The sequence below is a fragment of the Equus przewalskii genome, chromosome 1 (assembly GCF_037783145.1).
Source record: "Equus przewalskii isolate Varuska chromosome 1, EquPr2, whole genome shotgun sequence".
Lineage (NCBI taxonomy): Eukaryota > Metazoa > Chordata > Mammalia > Perissodactyla > Equidae > Equus > Equus przewalskii.
In genome coordinates this window covers 150,093,678-150,119,922 of record NC_091831.1, presented here as the reverse complement: position 1 = coordinate 150,119,922, position 26,245 = coordinate 150,093,678, and the positions used below count along the sequence as shown (strand labels likewise).

At 44.4% G+C, this 26,245-nt stretch overlaps 1 protein-coding gene and 1 long non-coding RNA gene across 10 annotated transcripts in view; one reads left to right on the top strand and one right to left on the bottom strand.

Annotated features, from left to right (window-relative positions):
• Positions 1 to 26,245, bottom strand: part of RASGRP1 (RAS guanyl releasing protein 1) — a 75,882-nt gene that overhangs the window by 7,016 nt on the left and 42,621 nt on the right. For 3 of the 9 annotated variants that reach the window (XM_070625566.1, XM_008534158.2, XM_070625572.1), the window contains exons 4-16: positions 20,741 to 20,803; positions 19,658 to 19,789; positions 17,566 to 17,719; positions 14,310 to 14,483; positions 13,137 to 13,253; positions 10,564 to 10,839; positions 9,098 to 9,178; positions 7,644 to 7,748; positions 6,649 to 6,758; positions 5,741 to 5,885; positions 5,375 to 5,411; positions 4,438 to 4,590; positions 2,629 to 3,014 (exon numbers count right to left, since the gene is read on the bottom strand). In XM_070625566.1, the coding sequence (XP_070481667.1) occupies positions 2,629 to 3,014; positions 4,438 to 4,590; positions 5,375 to 5,411; positions 5,741 to 5,885; positions 6,649 to 6,758; positions 7,644 to 7,748; positions 9,098 to 9,178; positions 10,564 to 10,839; positions 13,137 to 13,253; positions 14,310 to 14,483; positions 17,566 to 17,719; positions 19,658 to 19,789; positions 20,741 to 20,803 (1,933 nt within the window). Of the gene's footprint in view, positions 1 to 1,471; positions 1,594 to 2,628; positions 3,015 to 4,437; positions 4,591 to 5,374; positions 5,412 to 5,740; positions 5,886 to 6,648; positions 6,759 to 7,643; positions 7,749 to 9,097; positions 9,179 to 10,563; positions 10,840 to 13,136; positions 13,254 to 14,309; positions 14,484 to 17,565; positions 17,720 to 19,657; positions 19,790 to 20,740; positions 20,810 to 21,340; positions 21,454 to 26,245 lie in introns of those variants that run through there. The other 6 variants (XM_070625596.1, XM_070625607.1, XM_070625605.1 and 3 more) reach the window with 3 other exon arrangements.
• On the top strand, positions 121 to 23,650 carry LOC139084161 (uncharacterized). The gene is made up of 3 exons (XR_011541517.1): positions 121 to 870; positions 7,408 to 7,504; positions 20,947 to 23,650. It is a non-coding gene; the product is annotated as an uncharacterized lncRNA (long non-coding RNA).

Here is a 26,245-nt window from a genome sequence, read left to right as displayed (position 1 = left end):
TTTTCGGAAGCACAGGTAGGTAGAAATCTCCAGAGTATTCTGGTATAATGTGCAGAGTCGCTTCTGTTTGGTTATGAATGACCAATTAGTTGTAAATGAAAGGGGAGAGGAAAAAGGAATAACTTAGGCCACCATGATGCTGACATCCCAGTCTTCTGACTTGGGATCCAGTGTTCTTACATTATACCATATTGATTAACCCCATCCTCCAAAGTGGGCAATTTCTGGGTAATTTGGGATACATTGAATTGCTTCTCAGTGTAAATTACCTAGATAGCTGTCTGTTAGCTACCATTTGCTATGTGCCAGGTACTGTGTTACATGATAATAGAGGATCTTAGCCCTCACAAAGACCCTGCACATTGGTGGTATATCTGACCCTAAGAGCCTTTGCTTTTTCTTTTGTCCCATGCTGGTTTCAAAGTATATTCATACTTAATATGTAATATTAATGTATACAATATTAATATAACATTTTAAATTCCAACTTAATTTGTCTACTCATTGTGGATGGGACAGGCAAGTCACTGTAAGGATTTTACTTGATGGGAAAGTGGGATTCACTGTTCTTCTAAAAGGTACATGGTGAATTCTGGTCCTTATGTCCCTATGACAAGCATAAAAGTAAAGAGAGGCAACTAGGAAGGTGGTGAGAGGGTCTCCTGCTCTGGTATTACTGCGTTGGAATTATTCTGGACCTAACTCATCTGAAATCTTTCTAACACCCACTTACAGCAAGAAGTCATTGTTGCCAACTACATTGTTTCCTCTCATGGGCATGTAAAATGTCAAGATCTGATGCAAACCATAGAAAGCATGGAATCCCAGCCCCGTACTTTACAGAGGACCAAATAGGTCACACTTGAACAGGTAGGTAAGAAATATCTGGCACGAGAAACAAATCTTTGCCCCCAAGACCAGAGTTCTCTCTATTGAGTTCACTTTTCAAGGTTTCTTTCATTGTTCTTAAAAGTTGCTTTTGGCAGTTTCTACCCTAAAGAGAGATGGTGTTGTGTAACCCACATTTGCCACCTTCTGATTGACTTGGTTCTTAAAGTATGTCTTAAAAAATACTCTAAGCAAGAGAGTACCTTTCATCCAGAAAATGTGTTTCTTTTTTCATGTGTTCCTCCCAATATTATCTGGTTTCTCTAATTCAATTACTGGGAGTCTGACAGGGAAGGTACAACATTGAGAACAAGGCAGGAATCCTGAGGCCCTTTTGGGCAGTTTCACTATGTCGTATGTGCAATTATTTAAGGAATTCTAGCTAGGTGGATGTTGGTTTTGTGTTTGTACTATAGGCCTCCAAAAACACATTGCCAATCTCAATGTAGTAGGGGCCGGGGGGGAAGGCAGGGGCCGGCCCTATGGCCGAGTGGTTAAGTTCGTGTGCTCTGCTTCAGCGGCCCAGAGTTTTGCTGGTTTGGATCCTGGGTGCAGACATGGCACCACTCACCAGGCCATGCTGAGGCAGCATCCCACATAGCACAACCAGAAGGACCCACAACTAGAATATACAACCATGTACTGGGGGAACTTTGGGGAGAAAAAAGATGATGATTAGCAACAGATGTTAGCTTAGGTGCCAATCTATAAAAAAAAAAAAAATGCAGACAAGCATTCTTCCCCTTTAATAAAATGAATGATAATGTTGGATCTAATGTATCCTTGCTTTCCCATCCCTAAGATGACTTAGGTTACCTATCACTGGTAGGCAACTACTGTCCCATGACGAGGTCTGTCTAAGCCAGCTCTCACCATGAGCTTTGTACTCTAAACAAAAAGCAGTACATTAGTAATTGACCCCACAGAATTGAGTATTTGGACAACTGCCTCTTGTCCCATCTCCTATTTTCCTATGTTTTCTTATTTTTTTAACCTCATTATCCCCTTCTTTCAAACTTTGGCACCATATTCCCAAACTCCTGTTCTCCTTTTCTTGATAAACTTTGTCTTTTCTATTGCTTCCTATAAGGTACCTTATAATTAGGACATCGTGAGCCTAACAAAAAAGCAGCTCCTGATACCACAATTGTTACCATTTATAGATTATATTGCTATGTATTATATTCAACTGTGCATTTGCCAGCTGCTGTTGATTTAGCAGTTCAAATATATATATAGAAGATCAGCACATTCCCTGATGTGTTCGAAAAGATTTCCCTCATTTATATTAAGAGGGAGGCTTTTCCTGTGGTGAGCTATAATATACTCGCCTCTTTTTTTGTAGCACAAAGATCACCTACCTTTTAGGAAGATGCCCAGGCAACTTTGTTGTAAGTTTCATCTAGAAAAGCTGTCGTGTCAGCACAGTAAAGCTGATCAGTAGAAACTGGTTTTTCTCAAGGAGCCTACTGTGAACAGAGCTTTGGGTCCTGGGACCAACACTTTGAAATGGTACCTTTATGGCAATAGGGAGCACTGTATATCCTCATCTACTCCTATAACGTGAACCAGGGCCCCCACTGGTTTCTTTGAGAGAAAGCCAGAATACTCTTTTTCCTTTCTTGCTTGCTTTATCCTGCCTAGTGATCAGCCTGGTCTGAGTCTTCATTTTACATGTTCTTCCCTGGTTTAGCCCCACTTTTCTGAGAGAGAGTCTGAAGAAAAGGAAAAAGAAGGTACCTGTTCCAGCTCTTGGTAGGTTGGGAGTCTGAGGCGGCGGAGCTCCTCTTTTGATTTTATGAGAGATTCTTTATTCTCCCACTTGACAAAAGCCCGCTTCCTGACCAAGACTGGGCTGGGGCACGGAGATGTGGGACTGGGAAGCACATAGAGAGTATCCTGGGCTGTCTTCCTTGAGGAAGACAGCACAAAGGGACCAGAAGGGCCCTCGCTGCCAAGCCAAGGCAGTGGTTCGGTCTGGGTGGCCTTGTGGGCGACAGTCCTCTTTAGCCGAACGGAAATCTTCTGTGAGGACACTCCCATGAGCATGATGGTCCGATCCTTACTTTCTTCACTGTGTTCCACAGCCTCCCCATTAGGGAATGTGAAAGGTCCTTCCTCAGGTGCTGTAGAAAGATGTATGACATGTTAGGACTCTAAGTCAGAAAAGCAGAGACTCAAGACTGACACACTGGTTCCAAATGAGATCTTTCTTATTGTTATGGGAGTTCCACAGGACTCATTTTCAGGGATCCAATTTAGGAGGTGGAGGAGGCTGAAACCCAGGGGCTTTGCTGGCCAAGCCATGGCCTCTGGTGTCAGGCTGCATCTACCCTGAGGAAAGGGCATCTTTTTCTGTTTGCACAAAGCTTACGTAGATGGTTTCTGCGTCTGCAGATAAGTTAAAGCCCCTGCCTCAACATTGTCATGTTTCGTAAATTAAAGAGAGCAGGGTCAATATATAGACAGACACTCTCTGTAAATACTTTTCTATGGACCCTGCGATTTGGGATCTCTCAGCACTTAACTTTTGGTCCTGATAGTGGTGGCCTCCAGCAGCTCCTGGGAATTCTCTGTGGGACCTGTTTGCCCATTTGTACAATGGGCACAGCTTAACTGTCTGAGGAAAGTTCCAGCTTTGTGGTAGTGTGTCTCAACATATATTGCCCTTGTTTGATACTGGTTGGGAAAGGAGTTTTCTTTAAACCAACACCCCTGTCCAGGACCCAGCCTAGATATTAACTATAAAAAGTAAAGTAAGGTGGATGTATTTGAGATGGGTGGTAGGCTTTAAGATAGACTGCCTTTTAGGAGCAAAGGGAAGAAAGCAAATAAAAAAGCAACAGAAAAGGAGCCCTTAAAATGTCAGGAAAAGGTCCAGGAGACTACAGTGTTGTAAAAGTCAGGAGAGGTGTAAGTTTCAAGGAAAGAAAAGCAGATAAATATAAAAAGTTACTGTGAGATTGAGAAAGATAATCAGCTAAAAATATTTGATGAGCAGGTGCCATCCCAGAGAATAATTGTTAATAAAGAGATGGAGGCAATTTGAATGGATGACAATAATATCCAGTAGTCAGTTTTTATTACAAGCAGACCTTGGCTTATAGCATTTCACAGCAGTTTTCATCTGTTGCCCATGATATACCTATGTTTATCCTACCCATTAGTCTACTCCCTTGTGGGTTCTAAGAAAGCCTCAGAAGTCCTTATCATCTGGGGGCGGGGCTGTGGAGAGAGGGCTCAGAGAAGAGAAATCTCCAGGTGCAGCCTCTTTCCAGGATGCACACTGAGGCCCTGGACCTTCATGCTGTTCTCTACCACCTTTCTCCCATGAAAATTTGCATTTTCATTTTGTGTGATAAAATTGTGGTACCCAATGGTGATGTGTAACTCCTAAAATATAGGGTGCATCATATACACGCGTCTTCCACAATGGTATTTGTGGTGGTTTCTATAAGAGTGGCAAGGATAAAGGTAATCGTTCCTCTCCAAAAACTTTATCCTTCCCCACTTCACTTTCCAAGCTGAATGCTCCCAGTGCCTGCTTACCGTGGAGCATATCTTTGGCTCCCAGTGAGCAAAGGTTGGACGTGGGCCCCGCAGAGGTGCTGTTCTCTGTGGGAGCTGCTGGGCTCTTGGCTCGCTTCTTGCACTCGAACACAACCAGATCTTTGCATTGTCTGTGGCAGTTCATCCCGCAGTCTGTGGACAAGACGCTCAGGTCAGGAAGTCTTTCACTTTCTTCTCCAGGGTCTCAAAACCGCATTCAGGCAGTGGCTTGTCACACATTCCTGTCCTATCTTCTGGAGCTATGGCACCTAACATTCCTAGTGAACCTAGCATTTTTCTCATTTGGTCAACCCTGGATGTCACAATCTTGTCATAGCCCTTACCATGAGTCTCAGAATCAAAAGTAGTATCTGGTTATCTTGGAGAGAAAAGGTGGTGTCTTGGTCATCCCACACATACTGCCTACTCTAAGGGGACCCTCTGCAGGCTCCAAGATGTTAGGGCTTATTCTTCCTTGCTGTAAAAGGTCTCCTCTCTTTTTCTCCTGAATTTTTCTAGTCACAGGAAGGACAGTTATGTCCTGAGGTATCTACTGATAAAAGGAAAGCTGACAAAGGCCTTTGGTAATCACTTATCTTCTGTTCTAAAAGTAATTCTATGCCTTTCTTTGGGGAGCCACCTTTCCATGACCATATGAGAGCATAATCTCCTACCAGCCATCTCTGTTTCCAGGGCAACCAAGGCAGAGAGAGGATCTTGTCAGGGGAAGCTGCCTAACTGATCACCCATGCATTCCTCTCTTCTGTGTGGTGGCATCACTCTCAGGGGGTGCTCTGGGGAAGCCAGTTGGGGATGTGGCTGTGAACTGTGCTGAGAAGTTGGGGACTGAATGGACAACTATGATGGATAAAAAGTGCTTTATAGAAGAGCCCGCAAGACCAGGGAAGACAACACAGTCGACAGAGCTGAGCCTTACCTTTACACCGATATCCTTGTTTGATTACTCCCCAGAGCTAAGAGACAAACAGGAGACAGTCAGAATGCACCACACCTTGTTCACCTCTCTGGTATGAGGCTATACGTTGACATCCCTTCTACTCTCTACCTCAAGTGGGAGGGAAACCTCCTTTATCTCTCATATGTCTTGTCCCTCCTGACCTTGAAAATAGGAAAAGTTTGTGCTGATCAGAGTCAAATGTTCTCAAGAAGCTCACTATAGTGGATTTATGACCCAGGCCTTTTCCTGGCCTTAAGTGGATGAGGTCTGTGCCTTGGACGATTATTTAAACTGTCTCATACCCCTCCGCAAGTTCAACACTGAGGCACTCTAAGAACAACTTACAAATCCAGCACAGTTGTCACAGAAAGTGGGCTTCAGGTAGGTTGTCTCTTGGAAGTTGTGAGGGAAGCCCAGGCCCAGCTTGGAGTAGATTGAGCTGGCCCTCATGAAGTAGGCTGTGATCTCGTCTCTGCTGATGAGGCCTTCCCTGCCAGCAAATGACAGAGACCAGGATATGAGTGGAGGGTGGGGGCAGCAAGAGAGGCTTCTAGCCTTAGAAACTCACCTTTCTTTGTGGTCGAGTGGTAGAACAGCGTGTATTAGCTAGTAATTACTTCCGTGAGCCCTCCGCAATAAGGATACAGGGATAGCATGTCATGAGTAGGTGAGTTGGCATTAATCATTTCCACAGAGTTGTACTTTGGCTAAACTAGGTTTTCCTAACTAATTTAACCAGTATCTACAAAACTTGAAAAAGAAATGATGGAAAATACGTGTCCAGGGAGAGAAATAGCCTTATGCTGCAGTTTCTGACTTTAGACAGTACATAACACATAACTGGAACCCACCTACCAAACATTTGGTTTCATATGGAGAACGAAAATAGAACTTAAGTAACCTTGAGAAAACTAAATATGCAAAGTATTAATAAATAGTAGCGGTTTCTCATAACTTGTAAGGACGAAGCAAGAAGGAAGACTAGACTTTTTCTTATTTATAGTTGACTGTTCCTAACCTGGCAGATTTATGTAATCTTTAGTTCTGAGGCATTTAAAAAAGCATGCATTTTTCATGGTCTCTTGTGATCCAAACCAAAGCAGACAGGTATTCACTTGCTTGCTCTCTTAGCCCCAATATTCAGTAAGTGATCACAGCAGCAACACATCTGAGTTTACAGATTCCTCCAGTGATGCACCCACAAACTGTTCTAACAGGCTCAGAACCACATATCGCCACACACAAATCCTCACCTGTCTTTGTCCATCACACAGAAGGAAAATGGAAAACTCGCAGCAATCTTTTCAAACTCTTCCTGAGAAATGTATCCATCCTGGTCATGATCATAGTTCTTGAAGACAGACTGTGAAAAAAGGAGTTTCTTTGGTGATTTGCCAAAGAGAAACCAATCATTTCTCCCTTTAACCAAATGATAAAGGGGCTGGAGCAGCTGATAAAAGCCTCTTCTCAGCCTGAATGAGAGGAACAAGGAAACATGCTCCTTAAGCTGCTGTAAAGAAGCACAGGGTCACATCCCAGGTCTTCGCTGGTCCGGCATCTGGAGGGTGGCCAGGGACATGCAACCATCACCACTTCAGTCATGCCCTCACTCTGGCTACCGTGGACTCCGTGCTCATCGCACAGGGGGCTGTTCTCCCTCCACCCTGCCCTGCTTTCACTGCTAAGCTCGGACTGCAGCATCTCTGAAGCTTCTACTAATAGCCCAGTTTGAAGTGCTCCCTCCTCCCTCTTACTCCTCTACTGCTCGTTGTTCTGTCACTTGCTGGCTCTTACTTTTCTGTTATTACACTGGAATGGTCCACAGGGACAAATGTAGAAATATGAAAGTATATACTCCTCCCTTAGCATTTAGCACAGTGAACTGAATCAAGCAGTGCCCAAATTTTCAGTTTTAGATTCTCCTTATTACCCTTACTTAGACTCAAACCTTTTCCAATACCTCTCTGCCCCCAGATCAACCGATAACCTTTAAATATATGCTTTCCTGCTAGGTCATAAGAGGAGGCACACCTCCCCCCCACCGATATGAGGCCAAAGTATGTTGGCAAAACGTAACTTCTGAACAGTTCTGCAGCCACAATATGAGAAGTAAGTGGTTCTCTGTGCTCTCATAGGAATGAGTTTCAAGTTTCTTATCTTTGTGTTTCTACCATTGAACTTCCCCTCACCCCTATACAAAACTAAGCCAGGCAGTGCCTTTTGTCGGCAGAAACACAGCTGTACTTACATCCACCATCCTCTGCACATGTTTGCTTATAGTCTTTGGGTCAGGTTTGGGAGACACTCCAGAGGCCCAGTCCACTACTACTGGTGGCTTTGAAGGTGTTAGTGGCTAAAATGAAATATTCAGAGAAATCTCCGTGACTGTAATGCAATATTATATAACCTACAGCTCCTTCCTTTCCCCTGCCTGCTGGCTGCATCCATGGACAATCCTCAACCGTGTGCAGTGGCAAGGAGCAGAGCCCTCACGTCACTGAAATCTAGGACAGTAACCTTGGCTAACACAAGTATTATGCTTTACAGGTTACAAAATGCTCCTCACATACATTATCTACATCTACAGATAATTTAAAATTCTCCATTTGCCTGAGTTTCAATTCCCTGTCCATTAAACTTTTTGTCAAAACCTATCAACAAAGAGGAAAATGGATCATTTAAATTTCCTCTCTGTTCTCTACTTACTATTTAATAGAGATGAGGATGAGGAGAAAAATAGCTAAAAGGCAGGAAGACACACAAGAAAAAAATCTGAGGCACGAACAAGCTGAGATGAAATTCATTCCTAAGTATTTGAGATTTGGCCCAAATTAAAATCTCTTCCAAAAATGGGAGAATGCACCTTTTCCATTGAAATGCCCTCTAACACCCTGAAAATTGAACCCACCAAATATTTTCAGTGAACATCTTTCATTACAATAGGGAGCTAGAACTTGATCTTTGTGTATAACGACAAATTTAGCCACCTGAAAAGATAAGCTGAATTTCTTACATGTGGGCAACTCTCTCCCCTTGAGCATCACTTCTTTTGGGGCTGGGAAGCTTCCCAGGATATTGTGGGGATTGTTGGTCCTTCAGAGGGAAGACCCAAATTATTTCACCTGCCTGTAGGAGATGTGGGGCCAGGCAACCGTGCAGTTGCTACTATGCAGCACCAGGGCTGTGAGCTATTTTAGGGACTCAGCAGAAGAGGTCCAAAGACCCAGCAGATGGCTCTGTCTGACCCAGATGAATTAAAGATGATGGGGCTTTTCAATCTACCAAGCTGGAAGTCCTCTGAAGTTTAGCTTTTGTTTAGTATGCATCTTGCTCTCATTATCATCAACAAATCAGAAGAGAAACCACTGATGTGAGGACGCTTTATAATAAATAGGAGGGAGAAGTCACTCCTGCCCACAAGATTATAACCTTTCCCTAATTTGTAAACCACTGATTGATTCCACCACTCATTCTGACACTCTTAGTCTTAACCCTTCAAGTAGACTGCAGGCTCTTGAGGGTCAGGCATTATTCCTCATCCACATGTTGAAGCTTTCTCTGTTCCTAGCCCAAGGTTGGGCACATGGAAACATAACATGCTTATTATACTGAACTAAAAGTCTGTTCCTTAAGATGAATGACTTCTGTGAGTGGCTTATAAAGCACCTGTTAAACACAGGAGTCTTAATATGAAACACTCACTGGGGCTTTGTGGGTCCTTGGTTCCCGGGCATAGGACAGCTCGTAGATTTCATCTTCGGTGTAGTAGAGATCTAAGGATAACTGTGGATACAAGCAGAACAGGGTAATTGCTAGGATGCCATTTGCCTTCCTCAGGGCTGATGTGTTGTTTCTTGGTTTTTCCCCTCCAGTGGTTTACTCTTCTAAGCTCTTAGTAGTTTGTTTTTTAAAAAGGCACAAAGTTTGCAGGGTGTAAACCTAGTATTACAATAGTGTAAGTGTTCTTTCTTGTTAAAATGTTTTTAAATTTTGGAGAAGTCTCAAGATGCCCTCTTTTAAACTATGATTTAATATCTAGCTTCTGTAGAGCTCAAGCGAAAGGCCCTGTCTGGTCAGATGGTCCACAGTTCACTTGTTCTCTCCCAAAGCAGACAGGTGATCTGAAAGGCCCGACACTGTTATAATTTGATTCCAACAGCAGAGCCCAGTTTAAATAACAGGTATTATTAAACAATATTAAGAGTTAATGATTTTCATATATCTTAGAACTATAAGATTTTGGAGGAGAGAGGTCTTAGAAATAATCTCGTTCTTAACCTAGAGTCTGTGGATGGGCTTCCGGGGGTCCAGAACTCAAAAACATGCGTATTTTTGAGTATATTGCTAATGTATATTTTTCTGGGACGAATGTTCACAGCTTTCACCACAGGACTTGTGATCCAAAAGATAAGATTCAGTGCATCTTTCCACAGACGATGTTGTCTAAGGCCAATATCTGCCAAGGTCACCTGGTCAATTAGCAGAAGGGCTAGGATTAGACAGCAGGATTAGACACCAGCTGGATGCACAGAGACTAATCCCTCTGATTTTACAGAGGAGGAAACAGAGACTTAAGAGTTACATGCCCACAGTCACAAAGCTGGTGAACTACAGAATCGCCAGGTCTGGAAGGAGTCCATCTGATCTCACCCTGCACCCCCAGTGCTAATCCTGGGCCGCTGCACCATTGCAAGTGTTTGCCTCCCCTTGGCCTGAACACCTCTGGGAACCCAGGGATCTAAGCCAGTGGTAGCAGGACCTAAATAATGAACCTGGTTTGTTTGTTTTTTACATTCTCTGTCTTGTCGTTTTTCATGAGCACACACTGTCTCCATCTCTTACCAAGCGCTGCATCCTGATTTGCTATCAGCTCCTCCCAGAGAGCGTAGGACTGCTTTTGCAGGGGGAGGGAAACACTCTTAGAAGTCTGGAGGGCAGACCGCTTACGAGCACAGCCTCTGGACTCCCACCACCTGGGTCTGAAACCAGGCTCTGCTGCTTAATAATGTTTGGTCCTCTGGCAAGTTATGTCGTTGTGTCTCGGTTTCCCCATCCATAAAATGGACACAGTACTTTTATGAGGATTAACTGAGCTAATATTTGGCAAGGTGCCGAGTGGTGCCTGGCACACAGCAAGTGCTTAGTAATTGTCTCACGTGTGAGCTCACCGTCAGCAGATGCACCAAGTCCTTGTTGGCCTCCAGGGGCGGGGGTACCTCTTGCAGCTGGATCAGTTCGTTGATATGATTGTAAAGGGTCAGCAGCTTGGGTACATTCACCTTCCCATCCTCCAGGTAGTCAGGCAGGGCTTCGTACAGGGAGATGAGGTCCTTGAGGTGCACCCCCAGGATGGGGATCTTAAAGTGGGTGCACTCCCCATAGGCTCGCCGGTAGTTGTCGTAGTTTCTATAGGAGGACAGCAGCTCCGTCATCTCACCCAGAACCTACAAAGCAGAAGAAGAGATCCCATCACAGGTCCCCACCAGGCAGGGTGTACTGTCTGCAATGGCCACCTTGTTTACACTGAGCCCCTACCATGGTTTCACCCCATCCCTAATTTGTTGGGCAGGGGGTGATCCATCTAAAAGGTGCAGATTATGACTCCCGAATTAAAACCCCAGTTCACGTCGAACATCACAGGGTGTATTTGCAAACACAAGATCTGCTTTACTTGATTCTACTACATAACTGGAAAATTCTAAATGAGGTTTTGTTTATTTTTATGCTAAAATTTTTCTTTTTAAAAATAAATAATATAAGCTCCCAATATAAACATTAAAAAGGTACAAGAGTATACAGTGAACAGTAAGTGTCCCTCTGACCTCTATCCCTAGGCCATGCAGGTCCTCTCTCTAGTGTCTTCTGAATGCTTCCAGAGACTCCAGTCCATCCCATATGCAATGTGATGTCAGAGTGCTAACTGTCTTGCTGGCATAGGAAAACGTGTTCTACAGGCGGAGCATCAGTCATCTATTGCAAGTTCTTATTCTGTTAGCAGGTGACATTCCCTTCACAGGCTGAAACCCTCACCCAGAGAGACTGAACAGACTAGACCAGTTCTCAGCGAAGGCCATGAAAGAGGATGAGGTGAAGGTCCCAGGGGGCTTCGTTAGAGCTCACAGCCTGCCCCGGCGCTGGAAGAGCACGGCTGCTCTCCAGCACGAAAAGGGAGCAGCCAGATCTGGGGCTCTTTGCAAACACACCTGGCTCACGTCAGCAAGCAGTTCATAGAACCTCATTCCCTGCGTGATGACCAGCTCCTCAAGAGCAAAGACAGGATGTAAAGACCATCTGCCAATCACGTTACAGTGCAAAATAACCATTTTAAACACTGTACCAGAAATTCTTTCAGTAAAATTGAGGCCTAAGAAGTAGAATTTCCCCCCAGTGAAGAATGTTAGGTCCTCCCTCAATGACGTTAGCCTCCCTCAATGACTTTAGCTGGCAAGACAAGAGAGCCTCCTCATCACACACCTCCTGCCAACAGTGCAGGTGAGTGTGAAGTGTGGAAGGTGCTCACGAGGCAAGAGACTAACAGCAAAAATGACAGAGATGTTTCTCCCCCCTCGAAGGTGAAATAAACTACTAGGGGACACTTACTTTAACCCTGGACTTACTAATTCACTAGGCAGACCACCCTGGGGGTCGGGGCCCACAGGCTGAAGAGGAGCAAGCTATATCTTGTGAGCAAAATGGCACGAAGGCATATTAATCTTTGTGACTGTCTCCTTCTGTCACCTCTGAGACAGGGGCAGTCTTTTCAGTTGTTCCACCTGGCCTCAGCGGAACTATTAGGGAATCATAAAGTGACTAGAGAGTCCTCTTTTGAGCAGACCATTGGGAGGTGGGGTGGGGCAGCATCCCCAGAGCCCAGCTGTGAGAGAAGGCATGATTAATAAGAGACTTCCCAAAAGGAGGCTGAAGACCTGGGAAAAACAGCTGGGGCACTGTGGCTCAGACGTCTCTCCCTAAGAGAGTCTCCCTCGGTGCCAGCTCGGGAGCATTGGGGTTTGAGTTTCGTAAGGGAGGGCTGGTTGACCTCTTACACCAGATGAAAATGCTCAAAGAGCAGTCATTCTCTAACCCCCACCATACCTGGCTGCATTGAGATCTGCAGAATATCCCAGTGGCTTATATGTATAACAGCCCTATGTCATAAAGGATTAAAGTCCATTGTGTAAAATCTAATGAATAATGTAGGAAAGTGCATGGGACACTCAAGAAAAATATTCCTCAATAAAACACTATCTACTTTAAAATGGCAGCTGAAAAGCTCATTTCCAGGGACAATTCAGCTATCCAGAATGTCACTCTCCAAGGGATCTGGATAGCGTGGTTTCTTATGTGTCACTCTATAACTACACTTGACATGCAAACTGAACTATGGTCAACGGAACCACTATTCCTTTTGGGAAAACATTTCAGAGCAAGTTGCTGGAGCAAGGGAGTCGGTGTTCAAGATGGTGACTGCATAGTCAGTGGTAAATGAACACGGGAAGGAGGCATACATTATTTTAACTGATCGTCAGGAATGTGTGCAGTGACACAGGCCAGACGGAATCATAGTCACTCTCAGATCTGTGACGTCCTCATCCTGTGGGTTTTGCCTCCCTGATATTTTGCCTGGTTGACAAAGGACGATGAGGTTCAGAAATGCTCTCTAGGTTGCCGCTCAAGGAGGAAATGTTGACACTGGTCCAGGAATGCTGCTAAGGGGCCCGGAGGAGACAGTAGCACTGACCTTATTGATTTCGTGTGGGATGTGGGAACTTGTCTCCTTGAGCCTGGAGATCGAGCTGTGGCTTAGCCCTCCTATCACAGCCATCAATGTATTGAAGTTCTGTAGTTGGTGGAGCTTCTGTGATACAGAAAACAGATGAGAGCAGTCACTGTACATGTCACTTAGATGGGAGCGTAGAGGCTACATTTGTCTCCAGCCGCAAGTCTTCCTTCCTAACACTGGCAAAAATGAGTGATCAGATGTTGTAATTTTCTGTTCATTTCTTCCCTTACGTTTAACTCCAGACCAGTAGGTCCCAAATCTAGCAACATGTCACATCTCCCCGCTTTTGCTGCAGCTGGTCTGTGACGACCCTCTACATCAGTGTTTCTAAGCATCAATCAAAGTACTTGTTTAACACAAGGATTTCTGGACCCAAGCCCAGATGTTCTGATCCCCCGGCTCGGGGGTTGAGCTTAGAGATCTGTGCTTTTACTATACCTTTAGTTACTATCAGAGCAGGTGGTCCAGGTACCAAACTTTCGGAAACACTGGTCTAGACCATCTGGAGCTGGAAAAATGTTAAGCGTAATCGTTCATATCCTTCACCCCATATTAGCCAGGCGATTTTATTTTTGAGGGCAATACCAGTGCCTATCTAGGATACTAACTCAGACAGGGGAGCTGGAATCTCTGGGGAATTTCGAAATGTGTTCACAGTACCTGTTTTCCTCTTCTCAAATGCTTAAACTCTGCCCCTCAAACATTAAACCTAGCCATTCAAAACAACGTGGGCTCAAAGACGAAGGACAACTCAGGCTGGTGCAGCCCCAATAAAACTGGGAATTGCCCTTCCTTTTGTCATGTGGGCCAGATTTGGGGAGAAAATGTAGGCAGGTAAGCATCTTCTGAGAAGATGCTAACAGATCTAAACAGATCTACAGATCTAAAACCGTACAGATCTAAACAGATCTAAAACCGTATCCTGACCCCTGTATGCCCCTCTCCATATTATCCTTGCGTGGGAAAGAGAATAGTCACCATATCTACATCTGGGGACAGTTGAAGGCACACAACCACCCCAGCCGCTCCATGGTTCAGGAGGGAAAAGCATGTATAATGGATAGACTAGGTTGGGGGAAAGAGGATAATTTATCTCATAGCCCAGGCCTAACGTCTAAATCAGTCACTCACCTGAGCCACCTGGATGAACTTGATAAAGACTTCCGCTCGGAGCTGTGGGGTGGGGCGGCTGAGAACCATCAGTTGTACCCACTGGGAGATGCCATTACACAGGGCAATGGACCGCTCCATGGTGGGGTTCTCCTTCACACAGCTATTCACAAGGTAATTCTGGTAATCAGAGAACTAGGAGAAAAGAAACCCATTAGGACTGCCGCTCTGGTATTCTGGGAGATAGAGGCGTATCACCTCTGCCCAGCTGACAGCTAGAAACTGCTCTGGGACAGAGGAGCTCTTGCAAGGCCGCCTTCTGCGTGCCCTCCACTTGGCCAACAAGAATGAGAGGAAGGAAATCTTTATTATTCTACCTATGGTCTCTCTACATCAAAAGTCATTAGGCATAAGTAGATGTGTACACATCCTGGTTAATCTAAATATAGTATTTAAGTAGATATTGATACTGTCTCTTCTAATTTCTAAAGAACACAGTATAGAAGAAAAATCTCAGTACTAGTTCTAGCTCTATTGCTGAAGTTAAGGGGAAAAAAAGATAATCCTTTCACAAAAATCTAATCTCCGGCCCCCCCCCCCCCCAGCTGTTTTCTTAATTTAAAAGCGGGAGGGTACAATCTGCCCTATCTGGGACATGGAGTTCTTACAAACATCAGACATGGTAATGCATAAAAGCACCTTAACTTTCCAAACTGCTACATCAATGTGAGGTGGTGCTAATAGGATAATTATTAACCTCATGCTAAAACAAACCTGTTTGGATTTCCTTCTGCTCACCAGTTTGAGCAGAGGCCAAGTGAGTGGGGTGCGCGAAACCTGGTTAGCTCTACATATTTGGTGACCATAGTTTCCCAGCTGGACAATGGCACTGACTGTGGTTGACAATGAAGCAGCATATGTGAGACGGGAAATGTTCCAGAAGATCCCTGTATAAGTGATGACTGTAGCTATTGTGTCCCTGTCACAAACACTCCTGCTCAAACAGTACAACCAAGAGGAAGGAGTAGCCTGCTCTGCTCCAGTGCTCCTATGGAAGCTTTCGGTGCTGCTCCCCAACTCTTTTCAGCTCTCTGCTTCGGAACCCTCCCCTCTGAAATCAGGTGTGACCACGTGACACAGTTTAGCCAGTAGAATGTGTGTGGAAGTCATGTGAGTTTCAAGGAAAATATCCAAGAGGCAGTGAATGACTTGCCGTGTTGCCTTTCCACTGCTGCAGAGACTGTGGAAATTCACGTCAAGATGAAGCATCCTACATCCACACTGTGATCAGCAGAGGCCCCTGCTGACCCATGTTAGACCCTGTAGTGTGAGTGAAAAATAACTTGTTTGTGAAGCCACTGAGATTGCGGGGCATGGGGCTTAGGGGGCCGTTACTTCAGTATACAAACCTTCATCCTGCCAGACTAGTAAATACACTGATGAGAGAAACTCACAACCTAAATAAAATAAATACAAATTAACTTAGCCCCATTTTACTATGCTGTGATTGCTAACAGGTGGAAAAACACAAGTAGGACCAAAACTATCCTTAAGAGAGACATATAAAGCAAAAATCTTGTAGTTCTAAGAGAAAGTTCCCATGACTCATTCCAATGAATACATTTATATATATATATCTGCCCCGCTATAAATATAACATATTGAATCCACTTGTTTTATAAAATAATTATCCAAGTAATCTCCCCAACCCCCCTAAAATATTATAATAAACAGAAAATATCAAATACCACTCAATTCACAGCAGAAATAAATTTTCCCTCCAACTCAATGTTGGAGGGAAAATTATTGTTTGGGAGAACTGTTTAGAACTGTGTAGAAAAAACAAAAAAAAACCCCAGTCTTCTTCTATGAGGGGACCATGCCATTAAAAAGAAGTGAAAGTTCAAACTGACGTTTTCTTTTGCAAATAGAACACTGCCTCTACCCTGCGGGAGCACAGGCTCCAGGTCCTTGTGCTACACTGATTTTTCACTTTGGCATCAAGCAGACACCTTACAGGCCTGACCGAGCAGCCCTGCCAGCTGGGCCCCAGCACAGCTCAGATTTCCAGCGTGATAAATGGCTCTTTCCAGTGTCCTTCCCCATGGCAGGGGCAGGCACGGCCAAATGGAAACTCCCCAGGTGAAGCTTCCCAAGCAGGGCCTGTGGTTCTGTCTGAGGGGTGCCAAAGAGGAGACTGGGGGGCTACACAGAGCAATGCTTGGAGACTCATTTCCAAATGGGAGCTAGGTGGTTCCTGGCTGATGGCCCAACAGCTGTGTGAAAATAGGGTGGATATCAACATTATGGGTGAAAAGATGAAATAACCTCTGTAACCTGGTGTGCAGATCTCCTTCCAGGCACAACCAGGCTCAATAAATTGGCGCCGAGTGACTGAGAGGCATGTGACCCTAGCTCCAGCTCTGACTCTAATAAGCTATGTGACCTTGTTCAAGCCCTCTGGGCCCCCATCCCCTCATCTGGGGAACACAGGTCATTCTAAGAAATGCATCCAGCAATTAGGCCCTCTCTCTTTCTAGAGCAAAGCTGAAGACTGTATCTTTTGTAGGGGTGGGGGCTGAGTCGGAGTAAGGGTGTCATTTCTCAGGAAAGCGTATGCCCAGTTAGGGTCTGCTGGCATCTGACATGTCGTCAAGTTCTCTTGTACGGAACCAGTGTTGTTTGGTATCACATGGAGTTTTAAGGAGCAAGGTCTGGGTCAGCACAGTTTATCTCTAGAATCATGCATCACTGCTGGGCCATGTCAGCACCACTTCAAGGCTTTAGGTAGATTTTGGGCTAGACCAGTAGCATCTACTTTATTTTGAGATTCCCCAGAGCCATCCAAAGCCTATCCTAGAATGAACTCAAACCCTTAGAGAACATATCAGCCCTCCCCTCCCCACCCCCACTGCTGCACACTTTTCTTTGGAGGAAAATGAAAAACTTCTAGAAGCCTATTGATTATCAGGGGTAAAATGTGTGTGTCTGTGTATGCTGCGTGTACACTCACAAATGCATGTGTGCAGGGTGTCATGCATACCCATCGTCATTTGAATGAGGGAGCGGGCATGGAGGATGGGAGGCGGGACCCACAGCAGGAGCAACAAAGGAGTTCTGAGTGTACTGATTCTCCAGACTATACAAAGTCTGCTGGGAAAGCCGACCAGCACGGAGAGGGCCCTCTAGGGTTAGGAGGTGGGCGGGCTCTTGAATTTGTCTGCTTAGTCTCAGAAATACTCCATGCAGCTTTTCCCCCTGCCCCTTGGGTACATACCGATATCCTCCGGAAGGACTTGAACTCAAGGTAGGTGAGGTGCTCAGAGAGCTCTTCTGGTTCCAGATGGTCAAAGAGCAGAGAGACTTTCCGTTTCTTGCTGGTGTTTGATTTTATCCTTTGAGTAAGTTTCCTGGACCAGTCACGAGCATTGCTTTTGTGAGTAAACACGAAAGGGAGAAGATAGGGAAAAAGGATAAATCAAATTGCTTTTTAAGGCAAGTAAACCCATTAAGCTTTCCCACAAGAATATACAAAGCACCATTAGCTAACTTTCCTTGGCCAAAACAATGCATTAACTGAGTTTCCCTGAATCAATTTTTTCTATGGTGCCAACTAGGAAGCCTTGCTTGTTTTCAATGAAACTTTTGCATGTGCCATGGGAACTGGGTAAAAATGTGTTAACTTTAGGGCTGTGGGAAGGACAGGGTCTCAGGCAGTGGTCACAGTTTCCTGGCCTTTGGTCCTGGCTCATTTGTCTAGCCCCTGGCATGTGTGCTCTCTCCACGCCTACTGTGTGTTCCTTCATTCTCATGAAGGTGATGGGAAGGCTCTCTGGTTGGAAATCTCAAGGTCATAGGGCAGTTTTCATGCCAGAAGAGCACAGAGAACCAGAGAGAGGAGAAGCCGTGCTGTGGGGACTCATGTGTAGGAACATGTGGTCACTCTGGACAGACTGACCCCAGCCACTGAAATGAAAGCCTAGCTAGCCCTGGAGTGTTCCCCATTACACACATTTTCTTGTAATCAATCCATGTATTTCTTACTCAGTTTCCATTTCCTTCACTAAGGAAGCAAAGGAAAGCAGCCATTTTGAGAGGGAGCGGGTTGCAGATCTGTGTTTCCCAAACTAGTATTCTTGAGGACCTTGTCTCTTGACAAAAGGATTCTGTGCTCAGAAGAGTTTGGGAAATGCTACAAATTCTGTAGCCCCCTTGGCCAATGAGCATATCACAGACTCTGAGAAGCACTGCAAAAGGAAAGTTTAACTCACTATTTCTCAAGTATATCCGGTCAGGTAATATGCCGGTGACTAATTCCTAAAGAACATACATACTGTGGAAAATATTGGTAGGGGAAAGTCAGCTAGGGACATCTTGGGATGAGGAGGTCCGGGTTGGAGAACTGCCCTGCACCCTAGGTTCTGCACCTTTAAAATGAGGACATTGTTAATTCAAAAATTTCTTTTATCTTTGAAGTTATATAATTCTAAGCAGAGAAGTACAGAGAATCCAAACTGATATATAAATTTATTTGGGACTATGAAATGTGATGTTGAATTCATTTCTTTGTGGCTATGGCACAGTGCCTTGAGGGCCCTCACAGTCCAGCTTCTCCTCTGCCACTAATTTAACTAGCTGTGTGACCCCAGATGAGTCACAACCTTGCTGAGCCTCAGTTTCTCAAGATGTTGGATAAAATGATCTCTAGAATATGTTTCAGTCCTAGAATTCTAGATCCTAGGAATCTGTATTATTCCAAAATGAAGTGGCCACATCGTGAAGGCCTTAGCCTACAATGTGTACACCCTCCTCTCTCAAAATTAGGAAAGGCACTCATTTTTCCAGAAAGGGCCAATCTCATAAATAAGAAATCCGAGGAATAATTTGAAATATTTCTGAGACCCTTTCCATCACTGACACTAAGTGTCTTGCACAGACCTCCATGTCTGTTATAAGCCCTCTGTCAACACATTTCTCAGCAGGCCCGTCCCCCTTGACACGTTCGGGTGCCTCAGGCACTAGCTGCTGAGGACGTGTGGATTTAGTCACTGCACTTTCAGTTTCTCACGATCTGGATAAATTTGAGTCAATATCTTGCTGCTTGATTTCTTTTTCACTGGGACTTTTTTTTTCTTCTGCTCTTGGATGTTAGTCACCTACAGCTTTATCGCCAGGTGGCTTCTCTGCTTTCCTGTTAAATGTCAGGCTTTTCACTTTGGTGAGGCAACTGGAACCTGCCTGTCTGAGCTTCTCAGAGAGGTGAACAAGCACAGCAGTCACAGCCGGGAGTGGGAACCTAGCTGAACAGCTTGGATTGCATTACAGGAGGGAGGTGGTTTTGAAAGCTTAGTCAAAACCTTGACACTCACATTTGAGTTGTGTCAATCAGGCGGCAGTGCAACTCTTCGCCGTTAGCTTTCACCAGCTCCTGAAACTCCTCCATAGCATTTGTCAAGCTGGCATCCATTTTAAACATGGTCCAGAATTCCGTTATCCAATACCTACAAGGCGGGAGTTACAAAACACCATCTGAAACTGAAGCCAAGGACTCACACTTTGGTGGCGTCTTCCCACGAGGAGGACTCAGAATAAGGCATGGGTTGGTTTGTCCCTCTGAACTCCCAGGAATACAGAATATATACACTACCTACAGAATATGAGGAGCTGGGGTAGGGGTTGGAGGATGGAAGGATCACCTGCTGACAGTCCTCTGCCCTCTGCATGCTAAATGCTCTGATGGGACAAGGCGCATCGTAATACAAAGACTTAGGCACCATCATGTGTATCAGAGATAATTATAAAGACAACTACAGACAAACCAAATGTCCAAAGATGGGGCAATGAATCTGTAAATTCCCCTTTCTCATATCTTAGAATATTACACGGCCGTTAAAAATAATGTTTACAGAATGTGTTTAAGGATTAGAGAGGATTCCTATGGTATGAAGTGAAAAATATAGGATATAAAACTTTATATATATTTTGATCTTCACTATGTTAAAAAAATCTGCTTGGAAAAAAGACAAAGGAAATACACCAAAGCAGGTGGTTGGATATGAGTGATTATTACTGTATTCTTTTCTGTATTTTCAAAATGCTCCAAGATGACCTATATTACTTTTATAATTAGGGATAAAAACAAACAAAATAGCAAAGAGATCCTTCATCATCTCTGTATCTCTCCCGATGCTATTTGATACGAAAATGCTGTAAGACTGAGGAAAATGTTGGTTTAAAATATTAAGCTCAGGCTCACCAGAAAACACTGAGTGTGCTCTGTTGGGGAATTTCCAGAATTAAGGATTGCCCTTTGCAGCCTGTCCACCTGTGTGGTGTTCTACACATGGTCAGGAAGAGAAAGGTGGGGAGGACGAGGGAGGAAGTCAAGTCCCCTGTCTCAGTCCTTCATTTCGCCCACTCCACAAAGTGCCGGCTGCAAGCGGAGACGTTACCTTACAAAATGGCAGATCTTCAGGCAGAGCCCTGGTGAATTCTGCGCCAAGGCCTCCTTATAGGTAGGGCTGCGGTTAAGGGAAACGGAAGCCTCTGTTACAGAAACCAAACAACTTCTCACCTCTGGAAGTATTTCCTCAAACTACCCCCCACACATAAATAATAATTTTTTTTTAATGAAAATTTTTCTTCTCTCTCTCGCCAGAGGATAAAAACCAACTCGATGTGTGCACTGTATGCTTACTATTACCCAGAAGGGTGACAATGGTGACTTTCTATCTAGCCCACGCTGAAATGGCCTATGGGACGAGGCCGCTGCATCTCCTTTGCAGAAGCAAAAGTCAACGGCGTGGAAAGGTTCCTAGAAGAAGAAGGGGCAAATGACCTCCTGCCCGTGCCCAGGAGGTCAGGAGTGCAACTGAGACGAGTTAATAAGAGCAGCCCCTTGGTATCTTTTGAAATGTTTCCAGTAACTGATAAACAATTTGTGCAGTGAATTAGAAGAGGAACAGATAGATATTCTGATACATTGTCGTGATAATTAAGAACAATAATGTGGAAAATAATAATGTTTGCCTAGATGATGTCAGAAGATTGACCTTATAATTTGTGATGGCCAGTCAGAAAAAGCCACATGAATAATCCAAAATGCAATCGGAGGTCAAGTGAAGGATCCGTACCGTTTGGAATATTCCACGAGAATGGTGCCGTCCTAAGAATATGAAAACATAGCGAGATTCCATCAAGTTTGCATGTCTTTAGAAATATATGGGAAGAATATTCATTTATTTTATAAGCCAAAGAAATGCAAGATCCAATCCAGTCAGGACCCTGGGTGGGTCCTACCGTCTTCTGTCAACAGACTGAGCAATCAGGCTATGTGGGCTGTGTGCCCCGTAGGACAATATGTCCTCTTTCTCTTCTAAAAACTGTGCCATAACTGCAATCTAGGGTTCAGTGAATTTCACAGCAGGACCCCTGAGAGGAATCCTGTGAGCCAGCTGGCAGAGACCTCAATTAACTAGGATGGGAACGGCCTTCCTTCAGTGGGAATGGGTAGTCTAACCTCTGGAAAATTTAGAGTTAAATATAGAAAAGTAAAAGCCCAAGTCATGGTACTGATATTTTTCATTAGGAAAGAATCTGTGTGTCTTGAGATTCTATATGTCGATGATGTTCAAGAGCATATTAGAATGATAGCCTTGAAACTTCAATTTGGAATATATAATTAAGTGCCTTAGACTTGTGGTTTTAAATTTAAATCTTATTAAGTTTATGCATAGCTCTGGAACATCTAAAATAACGTTAGCTTTACTGTTCATCACTCTAATCTGCTAGAGTTATAAAAGCTATTTAGAATTCAGGAAGGCATCTGAAGTATTTTAAAATAATCTAAAATGTAAAATTCATAATTGTAGTTTAAAACCATTGGAAGTATTTAATTAATTAGTCTTATTCAAGTTAACCAAACATTTTTCAAGACCCCTTAAAAACGCTTGGTGAAACATGCTAGACTTAGAGAAAGAATAAGATTTGCAAACTAACTTGAGCCCCTAAAGAAGAACTATGGTTGTAAAATTTGTACTTTTAATGACATGACTTTAATTTGAAAAACTACATTTTAATAGATTTACTGCCTATAAAATCTGTCCTTGAAAACACCAAAACAAACACACAAAACCACACACACATCAATAAGGGTAATCAAAACAGAAATAAGCCCAGGCAACTGGCACATTTCACGAAGGCAAAGTTCTGATGCCTGCCTTTCTTGGGCCTGAAAGGTAAGAGAATAAGATGACTCTACGTTCTTCATGCCACGTGGCTAAGGAAATGTATCCCTTCGATGCAAAGAGATTCAGTCATAAGGCACGTTCCAGATAAACACGTCTCAGATCCTGTATTTTCATCATTTGATCTACCTGTTGAAATCTGTATTCTTCTTTCTAACAAGGAAGGCACAAAAAGCACACTCCTCTTGAAAACAACTAAGTGGACCTGTAAAGGTGCCTTTCCCCGTGGAGTTGCTCTTTCTCCTGGGCACTCCTAATCCTTCTCTTCACGTGTCCATCTGGCTGGCAGTGCCCGGTGGCTGTGCGTGGGACAGTATCTGTGTGAACCCAGTCAGTCTGCATCCGAGAGCTGAGCCTGTGGGCGCATGCAGGTCACCACGCAGAAAGAGCCTCCCAAGGTCCTTAGAGCCCCTCCCCCACAGCAAAGGCAGCCCCGAAGGGAGGCAGGGCACCCCTTTCTCTGCAGAGGGAACAGATGCCCAGCACGTGCCACCGACGGACCAGGGGGCGACGTCAACTGTTTGCTGGAAGCTTCATGCTCCACACCTTTTCCTTCTCTTCACAGCCAGGACTGTGACGAGGAATCACCAGGACGGCTCTGACCGTACTTCAGGCATCTCAGCTAGTCAAAGCATGTTTTTAAATGTCTCTCTCTCTTTAGCAATGGAAAAACAGGAAACCATCTGAGCTTACTTAACTAACAATTCTATTACTTCCACGCCAGAGAACAGGGACATTATGTGTGAAGAAAAAATTGTTTTGCCTTCAATGTTTAACCTGGGTTTCAATGACAGGGAGTTTTATTTCATATTCCCTTCTTAGAATCCCTTCCCCCCCTCCCAGACCTGAGCAAAACGCAGATTTCCCACCTAAAAGTCCTGATATATATGGAAAGAGTGTCCTAATGTTTTGCACCCACAGTAACACTTTCCTTGTGTCCTAACGTGAAATGGCCATTAAGCTAAGTTCTAGAGAAATAAAGATAGATAAGCCTTGGTTCCCAGTGTTGAAGGACACACAGCCTACCAGGCAAGATGTCATGTAAATAGGTAAGTTACAATATGGTGTATGTATTTTTAAATATATGTTAAAAATACATTTATATCTTTTTTTAAAGCAACTTGTCATGTAATTAATTTCAGTACCCCTTCAACCTTCCAGATTGCTAACACAATTCAAACTGCAGCAACTGGACACAACGTTCTGTGGTTTACTTGAAACGGTCATCTACAAAGACCAGAGTACATGCAGATTACATTGCAAAACTTACACCTGAAGTCTAGGCAGATCCATTTTTTTTAGCTAACACAATAAAAACACTTCCCACTTTCTGCAAGCATTGATGAAAAGCTTTTCAAGGCAGATTACATTCAGGCCAGAGATATAAGAAAGACAGTTTGACTTAAGCAATACAAAACTAAGTCATAAGAATTAAATAGATTTTCCATCAATAATACTATGTTAAAACACTACAGTCATGCATTGCTTAACAACAGGGATACATTCTGAGAAAGGTGTCATCAGACAATTTCATGTGTGGACGTCATAGAGCCTACTTACACAAACCTAGATGGGATAGCCTACCACACACCTAGGCTATATGGTACTAATCACATGAGAGCATCATCGTATATAAGGTCCATCTTGACTGAAAAGTTATGTGGCACATAGATGTATTTTTAAAAGTCAGGGGAGGGCTGGAAATGTCAGCAAAGACTTCACAGATGGGTCTTGAAAGAGCTTGCTAGGTAAAGAGGGAGAAAGAGGCATTCCAGGCACAGGAATTGTAAGAGGCCCCATTCTGCCTGGTGGGTGGAGCAGTTCAGTGTGGAGGGGGAAGGGGTTTCTGAGAGAGCTGCAGGATGAAGCAGGAGGGACACACTGGGGTCAGACCGTGGAGGGCCTTTTCCTGGCAACTGAGGAGTCTGACATTACCCCTGTCGTTTGCAGAGGCTCTGAAGCAATGGCCTATGTGATTTGCTTCTTAGGAAAGTAACTTCAGCGGTAGATAAGGAACGGGACGGGGAGGCCTCGTAGATGAGAAGACCAGTACAGGATAGAGGCCTAGGAGAGAGGCAATGAGGGCCCAAACTAAGGCAGAGGCGTGAGAATCGAGAGAAGAGACCAGAGAAGAGTCACTTCTGAAGCAGAAACCCTGGACTGGGGAATGGACTCTGTGGGAGATGAAAGGTAGCAAGGAGCCAGGAGTGCTTCTGATGTTTCTGGTTTAGGCAATTGGCCGGGTAATGACACCGTTAACTGAAACTGAAAATGAAAATACAGGTGTCAAAGCAGAATTAATGGGTAGTAATTGGGGATGAGAGTAGGGATGAGTTAAGTTTTGAACATATTAAGATTAAAGTGTCTACAGGACAAACTAGTACAAACATTAAAATAAAAATGGTTTGGGTTAGAGAAATACAGCCTTGAAAGTCATAAGCACAGAGGAACGGTGGTGGAAATCACCCAGGGAAGGAAGCAGAGTGAGAAGAAAACCAGGATGTCCTCTCTGGGTTTAAGAGTTGCTCGAGGAGAGGCTAGATAGAAAGCTGGAAGAGGAAGAGCCCAGGAGGAAGGAGAGCCAGGCGTGTCTGGGAGCCCTGGAGGGAGAGTTCGGAGAGGCAGGGGATTGTCAACAATGCCCACTGTAAACCAGGATGGAAAAAAGCCACTGGGCTTAGCAACTGGGAGGTCACTGGTGACATCAGAGGAAAGTCTGAGTACAGTGGTGAGGGCCACAATTGAGTGAAGGAGCGAGTAGGAGTTGAGAGATCGGAGATAGTGAGGGCAGACTATTTTAAGAAGTCTGCACATCAGATTTCTAACCCTAACAATGGAATGAAGGGGAGGCAGGCTTGAGAGTTTATTTTTAGGTTGGAGAGACTTCACTGTGTTTTAGGTTGAGGGGCAGGTCATTGAAGAGACAGACTTTAAAACTATAGGGAGAGAGGAGATAACTGACGGGGTAGGAGTCTGTGAGAAGTGGGAGGGGGGCTGGGAAGGGGAGAGGGGTCCATCCTGCTGTATGGGCAGGTGGCAGGCGGTGCACCAAGGGCGGGTGCCCCAGGGACAACTTAGTCCTCAGACCAACAAACAATTTGTTCAGTAAGGAGCATTTAATCATTGACATTGTTTGGAATGGTTGGGACATGGAGTTAACAAAAAGTAGACCAACTCTGAGTTGGTTTTATTATGGTCTTAAAATTCTCTGCACACCCAGTCACCACTTCTACCTGCATCTCTTACCACGTGGACCCCTCTCAACGCTCTGCCCTTGGAATGCACTGGGAACACCTCTTTTAATACAAGAGGGAAAATTTCATTAAGTAGGTTTAGTGAAGAGACTCAGTCCTGGTGGCTTCTATTTTTTTCTGTGTGCCAAAAGATGAAAGGGAGGGGTCAGGAGAGTGGTGAAGGATTAGAGAAGCCACGAACCATGACTCAGTGCCAGGGACCTGAGCTTTGGGCGCTAAACAGGCTCACCCCACCTACAGTCCTTTCTTGTCAGGGACCACAGCTTACAGTGTCATCAGCAAGAGGGAGAAGGCGGGCACTTTCTCCACCCTACTCAATTCACACCCCTGAGAAGGTTAACCTTCAACAGGCTTTGCTTGGCGCATAGCCAGTGCCTCTGCCTGAAGCAAAAAGGCCCCAGCAGACTCTCCAGATGCCAGGGCATCAGGAAGCTTTCTTCAGGACCTGGAGAAGGTA